The 18,200-nt window shown below is 33.7% G+C and overlaps 1 protein-coding gene across 2 annotated transcripts; it reads left to right on the top strand.

The window, feature by feature from the left end:
- The first annotated feature begins 2,381 nt into the window (after positions 1-2,381).
- Positions 2,382-4,291, top strand: LOC127125826 (zinc finger protein JACKDAW). 2 transcript variants are annotated; one of them, XM_051054652.1, is made up of 3 exons: positions 2,382-2,631; positions 2,725-3,121; positions 3,425-4,291. In XM_051054652.1, exons 1-3 carry the CDS (start codon positions 2,502-2,504, stop codon positions 4,125-4,127), a joined length of 1,230 nt encoding a protein of 409 aa, XP_050910609.1. In that variant the 5' UTR covers positions 2,382-2,501; the 3' UTR covers positions 4,128-4,291. The 2 variants fall into 2 exon arrangements, with proteins under 2 accessions (XP_050910609.1, XP_050910608.1); XM_051054651.1 differs by having other exon boundaries at positions 2,382-2,640.
- The last annotated feature ends 13,909 nt before the right edge of the window (positions 4,292-18,200 follow it).

Raw genomic sequence — 18,200 nt, 5'->3', positions numbered from 1 at the left:
AATACAATTATAAATTTTGAAAGACGATTAACTATGAGACAATTATTGTAAAAATAAATCATTAGATATTTATTTGAAAAACTAAAATTAAATTTATAGTGTGTTATATTTAAAGACAAAGAGAGTAAAAAGAACATTTTTAGCATAAAAGCATTGTGATAGATTTTGGAATGAATTTAGGATAGTAATTGAGGGACCCATAGAGTTCAATTTTGGGGACCCCTCACAAAGACTATGAGAGAGACATAGTATCACGGGTGGTCCAATAACATAGCATTGGGAAAAGAGAGCCCCACCACCTCAACTGTGTGTGCATGAATGCTCCTCTGACTCTGACCTACACTCTCTTACAGTGTCTCGCATGCTAAAAAGGAACCTTCACTGTAATTATGGCTTAATCATTCAATAGTATCAGCTTATAAAGGCAAATCGCTTTTCTCAGATTTCAAATATGTACACATGATGAACATTGAAGTTTTCGTAACTTAATTCACTTTTTCTCGTAAGGTTAAATTAAGACTTTGAAAAAATAATGCGGTTTTCGAAGCAAATAGTTGGAGTTTGTGCTTGAATGTGCTCTCTAGTCTACTATGGAGTACTAGTAACGAAATGTGTTGTTGTGTTGGAGTTGGTTGTGTCTGTTCTGAGAAATTTCTCTTGGATTTGTGTTTGTGTCTGTAAAATTAAAGAGAGAATGTGTGTCTGTTGGGTGTGGTGGCCCATTTGAATTTATGGTTGAGGATGACAGTTCCCTTTCAGGATACTATCATTAAAACAATTGACCTAAAATTAAATGAAAATGTTTTGATCAACACATTTTAGAGAGAAAAGAATAAAGTATTAAATTAATTTTGTTTTATATTTTTCTTCGTCACAAATATAGATCGACTAATTCAGTTTAAAAATCAATTATGACATCAATTGATTACAACATTCTCTTGATTGTATTTGCGGGGATGTTGAGAGTGTTTAAAGTCTAATTTCGTCTATAAATGAGTGAAATGTTAGATTTATAAGAGAGACGTATTACCTTAAGGTTTTGGATCGAGATGTAACGTCTCCTTTTTATGTGGTCCTGAAACATTAATCTCATTGATACTCTCGACTTTTCCAAACTCCCCAACACGCCGATCGAACCGTAATCTTTCCAATGAGATCCAACACCAAAACCAACTAAATAAACATCGAACATCCTTTCATTTTTTAGTAATATTGGTATTTTGGTTTTTCACAATTATTAAAAAATATATAAATTTATTAATTTTTATATTTTCACAAATCAATTAGTATGAATCAGTTCAAACGTAGATTTTATTACTCTCTCCGCCTCATAAAAAATATCCTATTTGAACCATTCACGGTTCTAAAGAAAATGATTGAATGTGTTGGTTTTGATGACAAAACTGATACCATTCACTAGAATACCTCCAATTAATTGTGATTAAAAGAGTGGTTGAATAAAATGAAAGTTACATAATAAATACGGATATGATACTGGAAAAATAATAATAAATGCTGAATTGATATAATAAAAGAACAATTATTTTAAAATACAAAAAAGTGTAAATAAGATATTTTTTATAAGACGGATGGATTATATTTTATCATGATAATATTTACTTTTTTTACTTAAAATAATAATAAATATTAACCTCTAAATTACATTTTAATAATTCATACTTTGATATTTCTATTTATATCTTTTTATAATACCTTTTGCTTTTTTGTTATTTTATTTAATTTTTATTTAACTTTCAACAATTAAGATTATAATTGAAAAATCAATAATTAATTTTAAGTTGTATTTTAAAAATATCATCAAATATTACATTTTTCTCCTCAAACAAATTAACTTCTAGCTAAAAATTATTTAGTTTTTTTTTTAAAACAAAAATTATTTAGTTAATAAGTTTATTAAATGCTACTTTTATTTAGTACTCCTGCTGCTACCAATACTTAATAATGTTTTCTTAAAATATCTGTCAATTAATATATATTTTAACCACTCTTTTATTCATTGGAACAATTTTTTATAAATTATACTTTTGAAAATACCTTTTTAATTAGATTGAGAAAATTAATTGTATTTTACTAATTTTTTAATAATTGTAGAAAGTTATTTATTCTTCATATAATCAAAGTACATGAGGCAGGAAACTTTTCTCCAGAAAATATATATATTGAGTAAAGACTAAACACCAGACTAGTCATGTGAACAAGGAGAGATATAAGGTAAAAAGCTGACAGAATATATTCTCTATTTTTATGTTTTTGTTTAATATACAATAATGCATACTCACACATTAAGTTAAGCAGATGCAATTTAATATTAAAATTATGGTTATATATTATATATATAATGACAGAACTTTTGGTTTTATTTTTCACATTTATGCAAGTGAAATTAAAAGAAGCAATAACCTTTGTTTTCTTCCTTGTTACTTTCTGAAAACCTTTGAAACTTATCTGTTTTCTTCTGCTCATTACTTTCCTTAACCAAAATGAATATTCTCAGTGACCCTTTTTCACTCTCCTCTTCCACTGGAGCTTTTGACAAAATCCAAAACACAAATGCAAACCCTAACCCTAATCCATTACCACAAGCCAGCAAGAAGAAAAGAAATCTACCAGGTACACCAGGTAATTTTATTACCAAACTAATTGAACTCATTTTTCCTTTTTTATGATAGTGTTTTAATGTGTTTTGAATTTGGATTACACTAGATCCAGATGCAGAAGTCATTGCTCTTTCGCCGAAGACTCTAATGGCGACGAACCGATTCGTCTGCGAAATATGCAACAAAGGTTTCCAAAGGGATCAGAATCTTCAGCTGCATAGAAGAGGTCACAATCTACCATGGAAGCTAAAGCAAAGGTCCAACAAAGAACCAAGGAAAAAGGTATACATCTGCCCGGAGAAGACGTGCGTCCACCACGACGCAGCTAGGGCGCTCGGCGATCTCACCGGAATAAAGAAACATTTTAGCAGAAAACATGGAGAGAAGAAATGGAAATGTGAAAAATGTTCCAAGAAATATGCAGTTCAATCTGATTGGAAAGCTCATGTCAAAACTTGTGGTACTAGAGAATATAAGTGTGACTGTGGTACCCTCTTCTCTAGGTAATTCAATTCTTTCATTATAAGTGTGACATGTTTATAATAGTACTACTCAAGGTTTTAATAAACAGTCCGTTACCGAGAAAACGGCACAAAATGGTATTAGAAGGTGCTGATACCATTATTCACAGTTTTTGTGATAAATAACAAATTATAAATTAATTCATACTGTGACGACCACTAACATCTGTACCGACTGAAATCGCGAAAGTCTTATGTGACTGATGTTTAAAACCTTGATAGTACTATTGTATAGTGCAAATGATTAGGTAATTAATGGTTGATTCCATTGGATTTTGCACACAGGAAGGATAGTTTTATTACACATAGAGCTTTCTGTGATGCTTTAGCTGAAGAGAGTGCAAGACAAACCTCACCACTCACTCCAACAACTCTAAATTTCAAGAATGAAGACTCAAATTTGATGAACACACAAACTAGTTTGTCACATGGATTCATATCACGTCAAAATATAGCTGGTTTTCCACATGAAGGGTTTCATGATCAGCAAAAGCCAAGTTTGTCACTGTGGTTGAACCATGAAAATCAACAGAATGTTAATCATCATCCATATAACTCAGTTGATCATGTTTCATCTGGTTTTAGTGATATCATGCAAATGGCACAAACTAGTATTACTCCAATGTCAGCTACTGCACTTCTTCAAAAAGCAGCTCAAATAGGTTCAACAAGAAGCAGTACTGCTAATAACCCTTCCATTTTCAGTGGAAGTTTTGGTGTAACGAGTTCATCTAATTCTACACAAAACCATGATGAGATTAATAACATGGTGATTAATCAGAATATGAACCAGCATGGGAATTTTAATCCAAGTAGTAGCAGTAGTGCAGCAATGGTTGGTAATAATTCTAATGGGTTTAGAGATTTTCTTGGGGTGAGTAGTAATCATCCATTTCTACCTCAAGAGCTTGCAAAGTTTGCTTCAACAATGAGCTCATCGATGATGAGTTTGAATCAATTCAATGAAGGATGCATCAATGAAAATTAGTGGTTAATTAGTATTTTTTACTATAATTGATGTTAGTTGGGAAGTGCATGTGAATAGATGAGTAATGTTTGTAGTAGTGGGACCTAGTGCATGTTTGAGATGATAATTGAAAAGGATAGTAGATTCCTCGATTGAGTTGCATAGTAGTAGTAGTTGGTTTTGTTCTTCTGTCTTAACATTGTTATCGTTTTTGGCTTCTCTTACTTTAGACAATTGGAGAAAAAAAAGGATAATAGAATAATAAAATGGAAAATTTAATAATTTGAGGTTCAAAATAATCACATGGGATTAGGAGGGACTCATTCAATATTCGGTAATACTTTTAAGAAAAAAATATTTGGTCTCATTATGATTTTTATTATGAGAAGCAAAATGAGAGTGATAAAATCTTTTTTTAACATACAAAGAGTTTATAGTTAAAAACCAACAATAGCTTCTGATCTAAGAAAGTAAAAGTTAACTAAAATGTAACTGACCATTACTCTTCGGAAGCTTTTAATATTTTCTTTTGATCATCTTGGTGTAATATTTTCATAAGTTTGAACTTCGTAAGTTTCTATCATCTTCATTATTATGGAAAACATCTTTCATAACAGTTGGAAAAAGGATACAACCACGTCTGATTAACCGTTGTGAGGTAAGGTGTGATTCTATGTATGATTTTTTCCACCATGGTCGTGTGACCGTGATTATAAATCAAGTAGCGCACAACTTATCACAACGGTTACTTTAAACAACCATTGTTGTATGTGTTTAAATAAAACAAAATAAATAGCAGTAGAACAACAACAAGAGCAACAAAAACTACAACAAGAACAACAAGAACTACAACAACAAGAACAAGAACAACAACAAAAAACAACAATAACAACAAGAAGAAGAACAACAGCAACAACAACAACAACAATAGCAGCACGGACAACAACAACAGCAGCAACAATATCAGCAGCAGCAACAACAACAAGAAGAACAACAAGTACAACAAGAACAAAAACAACAACAACAACAATAATAAGTACAACATGAACAAGAACAACAACAAAAACAACAACAAGAAAAACAAGTACAACAAGAACAAAAAAACAACAACAACAAAGAACAACAAGAACAACAATAAAAAGAACAACAAGAACAACAACAACTAACATTCCAATCTTGATCCATGTTTTTCTTGTCTCATTTAAGTTGATGAAGAGGTAATGGAGTTCTAAAATTTGTTAATGAAAGAAATGATATTTTTGAGTTTTGTTTATGGAAGAAATGATATTTTGAGCTTGGTTTAGTGGAGAAATAAAGTTTCATAAATGGAAGATGATGTTTGGAGTTAAAAGATGAAGTTCGTCTAAGTTGGAAGTTCATCTAAGTTTTAGGTTTCATGCAGATCATTAATGGTAGTGTCTTGAGCGTTCATACTCACTAAATGGATGATAAAGATTTATAAAGTGTGACTTAAAAGTAAATAAAAAAACAAAATTGTAGGTGCTAGGATTAGAACTCATGACCATGCGCCACTTTTCACCACGGTTGAAAGTTCCAACCGTGATAAAAAATGACTTAAAAATAAATAAAAAAATAAAATTGTATATCCTATGATTCAAACTCATGATCAGGCGCTACTTTTCACCACGGTTGGAATCGTGGTGAAAAGTGACCTAATGAAAATAAAAGGAAAACGCCTAAACGAATAGATTCTACCCTCAGTGGATTCTTTGGTCGAGGTGAAATGCAGTTACGAAAGATATTTTCTGTAGTAGTGCCTCAATTATATGAGTGATTTACATAGAAAGAACACTACTATAAAATACATCTAACATAATATGTTATTACCCCGACTATTAAGTCAACCGAAGTAATATCTCTTATTAGGTGCCTACATTTTTATTTCGTTTGTTAAAAAATATTTCACTACAGTCCATATTAATTACTGTAGTAACATGTTAAGGCTTACAGGTTTTGAATCCCAACACCAATAGATTTTCTATTTTTAGTTACAAAATGGGTGCGTCACTTATAATCTGAATACTTATATTAAAATTAAAATACTTTTCACCACAATCTAAAATAGCAACAATTGTGAAATGTACCTACATTTAATCACGGTCGTTTTTATCAATCGTGATGAAAATTATAACTTATATTTAAGCGAAAGTTTTCTCTTTTAGGATAGAACAATCTTCTCTTTCTTAACAAAACCCTAACATTCTCTCACGTTTTATCCTTACTCCATGAACAGTTTCATATCACTTTTTCACAAAACTCTAACATATCTTCTGCAACTCTTATGGATCAAGGAAATGTGTTACACAAAACTCATTTGTTTCACCTCCTTTTCACATTTTAGGTACGTAGACGTTTCCATATTTCAGGTACGTAAGCGTTTCCACTCTAACATATGTTGTTGTTGATAAAAGTTATATGTTGTTGATGATTTTGTTTTTGTTGAGCTATGTTGTATGTTGTTCAAAGTATGTTGTTGTTGATAAAAGTCTTATATTGTTGATAATTTTTTTTATAAACATTGTGTGCTGTTGTTGATAAAAGTTGTATGTTATTGATGATTTTATTTTTGTTGATAAAAGTTGTACATTGTTGAAGGCATGTTGTTGATGATTTTGTTTTTGTTGATAAAAGTTGTATGTTGTTTTTTATAAAAGTTTTATGTTGTTGATAAAATTTATATGTTGTTTAAGGTATGTTATTGTTTATGATATTGATAATATTATTACTTGGACATTACAACTATCATGTTGTTCGCTAAATATATCTTAGAAGATGGGTTTATTATATCGTATGTGATTTGAGTGTTTTACCAATACCTAATTTAATATGTAACATTTCAAATTGAATTAGAAATTAAAAATATGAAAATTTAAGTTATGTTAGAAAACAACTTAAGTTATAATAAACTCAAGTAAGCATATCACCACGGTTGGAGTCAAGGACCGTTGTTAAATGTTATGCGCTAAATATTTCAGTACAATTGGACGCTATAACCATGGTGAAATATATTGAAATCTGTATAAATTCATGTGTTGGATATCAAACCCCTGACCTCAACCTTTTACTACAGTTGTTTAATACAAACGTAGTTCTACGTTACGCGCTAATGTGTTTTTACCATTGTGGCATACCCTAAATTTTGTCCATTTTGCAATTTCATTCATTCACATGGAATTCGCATCATTTGCATATCAATGCATGCATTTCTTTAGACCTAATTTTCAAAAAGTCAACCAAAATAAAATTTCGATTTTGCAGATAGACTGATTGAATCAATTTCTTAACTGCGCATAAAATTAGAGAACAAAGATTTTAGGCTTGGGCATGCAAATTTCTATTTTACTGAACTACATTACGCATAGGTTATTTTGTCGCACTCATTTAATTATTCGCATCCACGCGCGTTCGCATTTTGATCAGTTTGAGCCTTTATATCAGGGTATTTTTAACTGTAAGATTTGATCCGCGATTGCATGTTTGACTGAAATTTATTGCGTGTAGATTATTTTATTGCACTAATTTGTTTTTTGTTTTTGCATGTTCGCGCGTCCACATTTCATTTAATTTAATTCCTTTTTATTTTTATTTTTTATCAAAATAATTAATTAGAAAAAATAAATAAGAGTAAAATAAATAATCAAGGGAAAATTTGGCATTAAGATAATTTGCAAACCCCTTCTTATAGGGTATAAAAGCTAACTATTGGCCAATGCAGCCGCTACTCTCTATCAGAATCAATGAATAAAAAAAAAGAAAAAGGAATTGAAGGAGAGATAGGCTTTTCTTCAAGACTTATCGTTCTCTCTCTCTCTCTGAATTTCCCCAAATACACATATCCTCTTTTGTTGTCATCTCATCTTCAAAATAAAAACAAAATTATAAAAGAAGTAAAAGGAAGAACATATTTACTTCTTCTCCACTGTTTATCACCTTTCACATCTTACCCTCTCTGTCTCATTTCCTCTAAACAAATCAAAAACTGAAGAAAAAAAATGCACTCCTTCGTTTCTCTCAATCACATAACCCCCCCCCCCCCCCCCCCCCCCCCCCCTTCACTCATACAACCATTCCTCAATCTCTCTCCACCATCGTGTAATCACGAAAACACCATGAACACATACAACAACAAAAACACACAACTTTCCATTGAAGAAGAAACTATGAACAATCTGGAACTGAAACTCCATTGCAAAACTCCAAAGAAGCTTCAATGTTGACACATAAACAACATAGAAAAAAAAAGGAAGAAACTGTGTATGTTTTATTTTATTCATGTGCTTGTAATTTGTTCAATATTCAATTATTCACATGTTTTCAATTCATTCGGATTTGTATTGTATTATGTTCTCTTCGAATATTTTAGCATTGTACCTTAAGTCCCCTCATTATTGATTAATTAAAAATTTTGGTCCATGATCCTTTTCAGCCGAGCAAGTTGGTTTTTGTTGTTTCATCAAGTGTTGATTAAATCATAAATTAGACCTATTGAATCAAGGTGATAAATTGGTTGATTATAATCTTTTACATTGTATGAATTAAATCATGCAATTTGTGAAAATTTGGAATTTTTCTTTGTATGATTTGATTCGAATCACAAGATGAACTTGACTCAATTCACAACTTTATTTGAAAGCAAGATTTTGGCTCTTCAATAATTAATTCAAATCATACATTACAAGTGACTCAAATCGTAACACAATATGACTTGAATCATGGCTTGCACTGGATTTGAATCATAGGTTCAAAAATCCAAATTTCCATCTTAGATTTAAATAGTTGTTTCTTTGATCCAAAAAAAATGAATGCACGAGAATGTGTGAGTCTCTCCTTATGAACTTTTTCATGCTGAAAAATTTGATGAAACTCTTAGACAAAAATGTCAATTTGTCTTTGTAAGACCCTAATTTTGACCCTAAGATCCCTCATGGCATCATATCATTGCTCATTGCTTTTTGCCTCAAGGATCATAACATCTTGGCTCCTTACCCTAGGTTGGGACTTGTGTGAGTTGGTTTGAGACCACCAAGCATGCTTGAATTGTAAATTATTGCTTTTCTTATTTTGTTTACTAACCAAAAGCACAAAAATATGTCACTAACTTTCTTTTGTTTTGAAGCTCAAGCAGTCATGTGATCCAAGGCTCCTAGGAGGCCCCTATGCTCATTGAAATGGCCAGATGAAGGTGAAAGCAAGCATGAAAATGGTCCAAAAAGCTCTTAATCATCATATATGTCTCCCAAGTATCTCAATTTGCCAATTTGATCAAGATAAACCAAAGGGCTTGAGGATTGTTTTCCAAGGAAACCCTAATTCAACTATGCATTGACTGTACCTTGCTCATGAAGCAACCTCAACCTATGATCAAATTCAATCAAGGTAAGTTCTTTCATTAATAATTTTATGCATATATGAGCCTATGTGAGTATCTTAAATCATTCATTCATCAAGATTTGAAGTTTGGACTTGAGAAGTTGATCAGTCAATTCATCTGACTATTTTGAAATCCACTGAGACCTAACTTTTGATGTGTTTGTAAAATGATGATGACCCTAAGATAAAAAATGTTCTTAAGAACCATATGAACAACTTTCATGTTCATCAAAAATTTATTTGGAACTTGGAAGGTCATCATTCATTTCCAAACATTATAGGTCATTTTGACTGAAACCCTAAGTTTGGGTCAACTTCACAAGGACTTAACTCCTTAATTTTTCATGATTTTGAGGTGAGACCAAGTGAATTGTACATTTCAAGATGTCTACTTCAATTGTTATGTTGGACAAAATTTCATAATCCTAAAAGAAACACATGTTATAATACAAAACATTATAGGTCACTTTGGACCAAAGCCATTGAAATGTGAAAAAGTCCAACTTCAAGTGCCCATAACTTTCTCATAAAAAATCCAAATGATTCCAAATTTAAGTCCAAATTGATTTCCTTGAAAATATCTACAACTTTTATGTTGAAGATTTTGTAATTTGAGGCTTTCATCATTGAAACAGAAGGGCTTGAAGTTGGTCCATTTTGGCAAAATTTTCAAATACATGTTTTGTACCTTGAACTTCATGGCTAGTTTTCAATACTTTCCACACTCCAAATGAATTTTTTTTCAACATAACATTTGTTCCTTATGTCAAGACCTTTCCAACCATTACCTACATGCTTATGTTTCAATTTTCCAATTGGCATTTTCGAAGAGGTGAAGTTTTGTGATCATTTATGCATAACTTGTTAAATTTCCATGCAAAAGCTAATGCATTACAATCTGCACGTCCATTTCACTTTGGTTGATGTTCAACACTCAATTGCCATTGCTTTTGGGCCTCACATGCGCCTGTACAGGCCCATGCATGGAGGACCCAAGTTCATGCACACACGAGTTTTATCATGCCTTGCATCAGCTGTGGCTATAAATAGAATGCCTTGCCCTGCTCATTTCTCAACCTGAAGGCGCCTGCAGCTCTGCTCAATTGATTCCCCAACCCTTCATTAAAGGAATTCTGAATTTTCTCTTCACTTTTCAAGCTTAAATTTCAACTTCCCTGGTTGATCTTTAGCTTCTAAATTCCTTAGCCTTGCTTCATTGTCACTTCAAGATCAAGCTGCACTCAAGGATTGGATTGGATCAAGCTCTTAAAAGCTGCACTTCAAAGGTTGATATCATAACTATTTTGATTCGAATCTCTCTGATTATTGTGCATTGCTTGGTTTGGTTGGCATTTCTGAAGTCCTCATGTGAGAGACAATTGATTTGTGGTTTTAATTTTGAGAATTAGTTAACTTCAGATTGAACACCTCATATTTCAACCTCAGATTTCTTCCTCCACAAGAATCTTGAGAAGAAACTAACGTCACAGGGGTAATGTACATCACCCTAGCTTTCGAATGGTATATGGATCGCGTGTTATGGTTGAGGTTTGAAAACCTGCAACTGGTGGCCGGATTATGGCTTCTCACCGGAGAAGACGATGGTTTCCACCACCGTCCCCACGCGTCCAAACCCTGGCCCTTGGATGAGTGTTTCCATATCTAATCCTGGCCCTATGTTGTTATGACTTCATTTAATCATGTGTGTTACGCGTTTGACTCGTCCATACCATACGCGCGCGCTTCTTGTTCCTTGGATCAGCCACGTCAATTAATGAGCGCTGATCCAAGCGCTGTGGATTTTTCTAATTTCTGAATTTCCATTTTATTTTCTTTTATTCCATTTTGTTTTAAAAATTCATAACTTCTTTATTTGGAATCACAAAAATATGGGACCAATTGCAAACTTTTTCTCTTAAATTCTAGTTTCATAAAATGATTTTTAATTATTTTTTTGTGATTCCATTTAAAAATTTTGTGAATTATTTCTTTTCTGATTATTTTTAATTCATTTAAAATACTTTTTGATATTCAAAAATGCCAAAAATATTTTCTTAACATCTTTGGATGATGATGAATCTATGAAAAATATTATCATCAATTTCTTAATCGATTTGAGATTTATTTGAGATTTTAATCCAATTATGTTATTTTTCTTCATTTTTAATTGTTAAAATTAGTTTCTGTTTTCAAAAAATGTTGAGAAAATTTGTCAAACCTTGTTTGACCATGTTAGACTTATGATGATCCAATTGGACTTATCCAAGTTGATTTGAATTGGATTTGAAGTTTGACCTTTATTTGTTCATTTTATTTTATGCATTATTTTAATTCCAAAAAATACCAAAAATATGTTTGACCTTTCTCGACTTCTAATCTTCATTTCACTTCTGTTTACCATTGATTGATGTTGATTCCCTTCATGTTTGATCAATGTGTTTTGATTATGTCATTTGAATTTCAACTTTGTACGTTCCATTTCCATCTTCATCTTCTTCTTTTTCTTTTGACCAATGAGTTAATGATTTGTGGTTAGCCTTGACATATGAGAGGCTTAACCTTCTTTGATCCAAATCAAATTCATCTTGATCAAAGATCAAGTGAATTGCTTTGTGTCAAAGATAGGTTGCTTCTTGGTCAAGCAAAAAACCTAAAATCCATACAAGGTCATTCTTCTTTTCTTTTGGCATGGCAAGTTGTAGGAGTTTGGCTTACTAGTCATGGTCTCTAACTTGTGTTTATTTGCCTATAGTTTTATTGACCGGCCTCAGATAGGTGTGACTACTACATTAGTCCACTTACGATTGCTTAACATAGCGCTAAATTGCCTTAAGGCCCACTAACACTAACTACTAATGAATAACTTTTAATTCAAGCATTTAATTCTTGCAATTTACTTTAATGCAATTTAATTTCTTACTCATTTATTCATATTGTCTTTTGCCCTTTACTCACTTGAGCTCATGTTTATGTTTATGCCATTTGCCTTTTGCTCACTTGAGCACATTATTGTGTATATACTATTGCCTTGTGTTTGTTTTGTTTGTGTGAACCAATGCAAAAAGGAGAAAGGACTTAGAATTAGGACCTTGCCTATGCTTAATGGAGTTTCAAGAGCAACTAGGCCTCATGCCTTTAGAATGCTAAATATGTTGAAGAGCAACTAGGCCTCATGCCTTTAGAATGTTTAATCTTGAAAGTTGAATTGAAATGACCTCTATTCTAAACTCACTCTTGTCCATTCTTTCTATTGCATTGTGGAACTTTTTGAGTTATTTGTTCTTGTGTGATAGGGATCCCAAACTTGAGCTAATTAGAAGGACCATTGTCATGAGCATCCAAGATAAGAGAGACAGATCCAAATTGGAAGATCCTAGGAGCTTGATTGAATATTTGCTTGATTGCTTGAGTTAATTGCTTATTGCTTGCTAAGTCCAAAGGAAAGGAGCAACTTGGATCATCTTTATGATCTCAAGAAGGGAACTCCAATTGGTTTTATTTCTCTTCTCTCATCTTTGCATGTTTAGGACCTAGCCCTTCTCTTCTTCTCTCCACTCTAACCCAAGCCAACTTTTTGTGCGAACATTGACATTGTCTTCAAAATTAGAAACCTAGGCATTATGCCTTTGATTTTTCAAACTCTTTTATAACACTTATTTTGAATTGAATTTTAAGTCAACTTTGACCTCCTTTTGTGAATACTTCTAATTGGTAAATCCAACTCACTCAAATTCTTTTTGTGGTTCCAATGGCCACCTTTTCCAAAGCTTTTCATAAACTTTAGCTATTAGGTTTGAGTTATCATAGTGGTTGATATAAACCTCACATGTATCCTTAGTGATTGGGCTATAAGTCTTCCATACTTATTATAGGGTGGATCCCTCACTAGTATGTTGAAGCTCTCCTCACATGGTGGATTTGTGGTTTAGGTTGAGTTTACTCCCTTTGACAACAAAAGACCTTAAGGCTTTTGACCAATCAATTCACCAACTTATTTTGAGATTTTTACCCCGAACTACGAGGTTTTGATCCTACCTTTGTGATGGTACGTATGCAATGGGTTTATCCATTCAAACAACAAAATTGTAAATAATTTGTATATTCTTTTCTTATCTCCCCGATCATGTTTGCACAAATATTTTCACAAATACCAACCTACCATACAACATTTGCAAAAAGGGCTCCCTTAGAGTACTAAGGATGTTTTGGGTGCTTAAAACCTTCCCATTGCATAACCAACCCCCTTACCCAGTTCTCTGACATTTTTATTAGTTTTTGACTTGATAAAACTTCTCGGTTTTTGTTCGCTTTTTAACCTTTCCTTTGGATAAATAGAAGTGCGGTGGAGACTCGAATTGTATGATTTACTTTTGATTTAATCAATAAATCTAAAGGTAACGAATACCCCGCTACAGTCTTCCTTTCTCTAGTGTGTCTATTCATAACACCTTTGTATCATTCTCTTATTTGAAGACAACTTCTTGAATGTTAATCCATATCAGATTGCATCTCCTTTTTGTTACACTACGTGTGTAATTTTATTTTTGAGAGAAAATAAAGCAAAAGAGTTTATCAATCTTGTAATGATTCAATTTTGATCAAGCTCATGATAATCTTCGGGATCCAAGACCCATTTATCCAGAAATTTGAGAGAACCTTTATGTGTGTTCTTCATTCACCAACATCTAATCCCTTGTTGATATCTTGTGAATTAGAGAGAGAGGGAGAGAGAGAGAGAGAGAGAGAGAGAGAGAGAGAGAGAGAGAGAGAAAGAGTGTGTGTGTGTGTGATTTTTTAGCACTGTTCATCATCTTCAACCTTATTCCTTATCCAGTGTTGTGGACCCCCATATTTAAAAATTGAGTGTTTTTAAGGATACTAGTGGTACATTATGCTATCTAATGTTTTTGTGTGAAATTTATTGTTTATAACAGGTGCAGAGTGTCGCGCCGCGAAAAATACCTGAACGCATAGCACACTCGAAGATACAACAGAGTCGCCATTGAACTTTATTAATCCCGAAGGAAAGGAAAAATATCGATAAAACCCAGGAGAAGAGAAACGGTTAAGGAAGTCGGTTATGCAAGGGGAGTGTATTAACATCTCTCACATCTGTTGTATTCAACAGGAACCATTTTTATTTTTCTTTACTCTAATGGGTATTACTATTTAAAGATTACTTGCGATGATAAAGGGGAAAAAAGGTTTAATAATTAGTGTGCTCGCCAAGGATTCGAACACTCGTGCATATGTATCCTCATCGTGCAATAAAGAAATTAGAGCTCTGTAGTTCGTGGTAGAAAATAAAGATTTGTTTGTTGTTTTTATGGAACAATTATAATCGTATCTTAGAAGTGTATAGACATTTGCTGAATTGATCCTAGTTCGGATACTCCAAGCTTTTAGTCTGATTGTTAAGGAACAAATTATAAAAGTTCTTTATGAAAAGAAAAGTTGTTTTGCAAGAGGTTTACGTGTCAAAAAGAAAAGAAAGAGTTGATTGAATAAGAAAAGAAAAAGCTTGCATATCACAGAGTTGTGAAGTGAAAAGTATTGTGAAGGTGTGGTAAAAGTGTTATTTGGACCAAGATTATGTTGTTGGATCCATAAGGTATATGTATCTAAACCAGAGAGTGTGGCTGATGCATAATGTAGGATTTTCCCTAGATCCAAGGATCAAGACCTACAAATGGGGTGTTTTCCTAAGCACGAGGTCTGACAAGGAAAACATGCACGAAGAAGGGGATTTGCCTAAGCATGAGGTCTGACAAGGTAAACATGCATGGGAAAAGAGTTTACCTTAGCACGAGGTCTGATAAGGAAAACATGCATGAAAAAGAGGATTTGCCTAAGCATGAGGTCTGACAAGGAAAACATGCAAAAGAATGAGGTTGGCCTAAGCACGAGGTCTGACAAGGAAAACAAGAAAGATAAGGGTTTTTCTAAGAACAAGGTCTCACAAGACAAACAAGAAAGAGAATGGTTTGTCTAAGCACGAGGTCTGACAAGACAAACAAGAAAGATAATGGTTTGTCTAAGCACGAGGTCTGACAAGACAAACATGAATGAATAGGGGGTTTACCTTAGCACGAGGTATAACAAGGCAAACATGCATGAAAATAGGTTTGCCTAAACACAATGTCTAACAAGGAAAACATGCATGAAAATGAGGTTTGTCTAAGAACAAAGTCTGACAAGGCAAACATGCATGAAAATTGGATTTGCCTAAGCACGAGGTCTGACAAGGAAACAAGAAGGAGAAGGGTTTGTCTAAGCACGAGGTCTCACAAGACAAACAAGAAAGATAAAGGTATGTCTAAGCACGAGGTCTGACAAAACAAACAAGGAAGATAAGGGTTTTTCTAAGCACGATGTCTGACAAGACAAACATGAATGAAGAGGGGGGTTTCCTAAACACGAGGTTAGATAAGGAAAACATGCATGAAAAGAGGTTTTCCTAAGAACGAGGTATGACAAGGAAAATAGGCATGAAAAAGGGGTTTGCCTAAGCACGAGGTCTGACAAGGAAAACATGCATGAAAAAAGGATTTGCCTAAGCACGAGGTCTAACAAGACAAACATGAATGAAAACTATTTTGCTGAATTAAATAATAGTAGAAACAAATGGATAAAAGCTCAACTTTATTTAATAGAATGGTAGTCTGTAAATGACAAGACACCATAGATTTTTACAATTTTGAAAATGGTAATTTACATGGAAAAGGGTTACATTGAATACAATGATCACTTAATCCTTGTACCAACTCTTGATGTCCACTGTGCTCTTGACTACTACTGGGAATCAGAATCGAAACCGACCATTGTGCTTAAGAAAGTCTTCAAAATTGAAGATCAGCAGGATGCAGTTACTTCCCATAGTCCCTTATTTTTGCATAAATTGCCCCAAGGCGGGGTACTCAATTTATCGGGATAAATCTTTCTGTTTTTATGTCTCTAAATTTTTCCTGGATCGCCCTTTCGGGTTTTCAATCCACCGAGACGCTCATTTTTGCCTAAGCTGCCCTTTCGGGTTTTTAACTTAGCGAGCTGTTATTTTCTTTTTTAGGCGAAGTATTTCTTGATTGCATCAGCATTCACATGACGAGTGAACTCTTCACCGTCCATAGATGTAAGGATCAAAGCACCGCCTGAAAAGGCTCTCTTAACAACATATGGGCCTTCATAATTAGAAGTCTATTTGCCCCTAGAATTTGGTTTGAAAGATAGAATCTTCTTGAGCACAAGGTAACCTTCTCTGAACACGCGGGGTCTAACCTTCTTATCAAAAGCTTTCTTCATTATTTGCTGATACAACTGACCATGACACATGGCGGTTAACCTCTTCTCTTCAATCAAATTCAGCTGATCATACCTGGTCTGACACCATTCAACCTCAGTCAACTTGGCTTCCATGACCACACGCAATGAAGGGATCTCAACCTCTATAGGGAGCACAACTTCCATACCATATACAAGAGAGAAAGGGGTTGCCCCTGTTTAAGTGCGGATGGATGTACGATACTCGTGCAAAGCAAATGGGAGCATCTCATGCCAATCCTTATATGTTACAACCATCTTCTGGATAATCTTCTTGATGTTCTTGTTTTCAGCTTCAACAACCCCATTCATCTTGGGTCTGTAGGGAGAAGAATTATGGTGTGCTATCTTGAAGTCTATGGAAAGAGCTTCCACCATACTATTGTTCAAGTTTGATCCATTATTAGTAATGATCTTACTTGGCACACCATAACGGCATATGATCTGACTCTTGATAAACCTCACAACAACTTGCTTGGTTACATTTGCATACGATGCCGCTTCAACCCATTTTGTGAATTAATCAATAGCCACCAGAATTAAACGATGTCCATTCGAAGCTTTGGGCTAAATCATACCAATCATATCAATTTCCCACATGGAGGAAGGCCATGGGGAGGAAATAACGTTCAATAGTCTCGGAGGAACATGAATTTTATCTGCATAGATTTGACTTTGGAGGAAACATTTGATGCCGTAATACCACAGCTTCTCGTCTTTGATCTCTTCAACAACAAACACATGAGCTGGCCTATCAAGACGCATCACAATCAAATTGGGAACTTCATTCCAATATTTCACTACAATCATTGAAGCCAATGTTGCAAGAGCATCTGACATCCGGTTTTCATCTCGAGGGATATGATGAAATTCACCCTTTGTAAAGAGAGTTGAAATCCTCCTTGCATAATCTCTATAGGGTATCAAACCAGGTTGATTCGTCTCCCATTCACCTTTGATTTGATTCACAACCAAAGCTGAATCTCCATAGACGTCCAGATACTTGATTCTGAGATCGATGGCCTCTTCAAGCCCCATAATGCAACCTTCATACTCTGCCATATTGTTTGTACACTTGAAAGTCAATCAAGCTGTAAATGGAAATGCCTGTCTTGAGGAGTAATGATCACTGCCCCAATTCCATTTCCATACTGATTAACAGCTCCATCAAATACCATTCCCCAACGGGAACCAAGTTCTGGCCCTTCTTCAAGCAATGGTTCATCACAATCTTTCATTTTCAAGTACAAAATCTCTTCATCAGGGAAGTCATACTGCACTGACTGATAATCTTCAATCGGTTGGTGAGCCAAATGGTCAGCCAAGACACTACCTTTGATTGCTTTCTGAGATAGGTATTCAATATCATATTCTGATAACAACATC

The sequence above is a fragment of the Lathyrus oleraceus genome, chromosome 3, assembly GCF_024323335.1.
Source record: "Lathyrus oleraceus cultivar Zhongwan6 chromosome 3, CAAS_Psat_ZW6_1.0, whole genome shotgun sequence".
NCBI classification, from domain to species: Eukaryota; Viridiplantae; Streptophyta; class Magnoliopsida; order Fabales; family Fabaceae; genus Lathyrus; species Lathyrus oleraceus.
The sequence above is the reverse complement of the archived record's forward strand: the minus strand, read 5'-3'. Positions and strand labels throughout refer to the sequence as shown.

Excerpts from the sequence above, each read along its gene's own strand:
- LOC127125826 (XM_051054651.1), top strand. The coding sequence starts at position 2,502 with ATGAATATTCTCAGTGACCCTTTTTCACTCTCCTCTTCCACTGGAGCT. Across the intron at positions 2,641-2,724 it reads AAATCTACCAGGTACACCAG|ATCCAGATGCAGAAGTCATT; the intron begins GTAATTTTATTA and ends GGATTACACTAG. Across the intron at positions 3,122-3,424 it reads TGTGGTACCCTCTTCTCTAG|GAAGGATAGTTTTATTACAC; the intron begins GTAATTCAATTC and ends TTTTGCACACAG.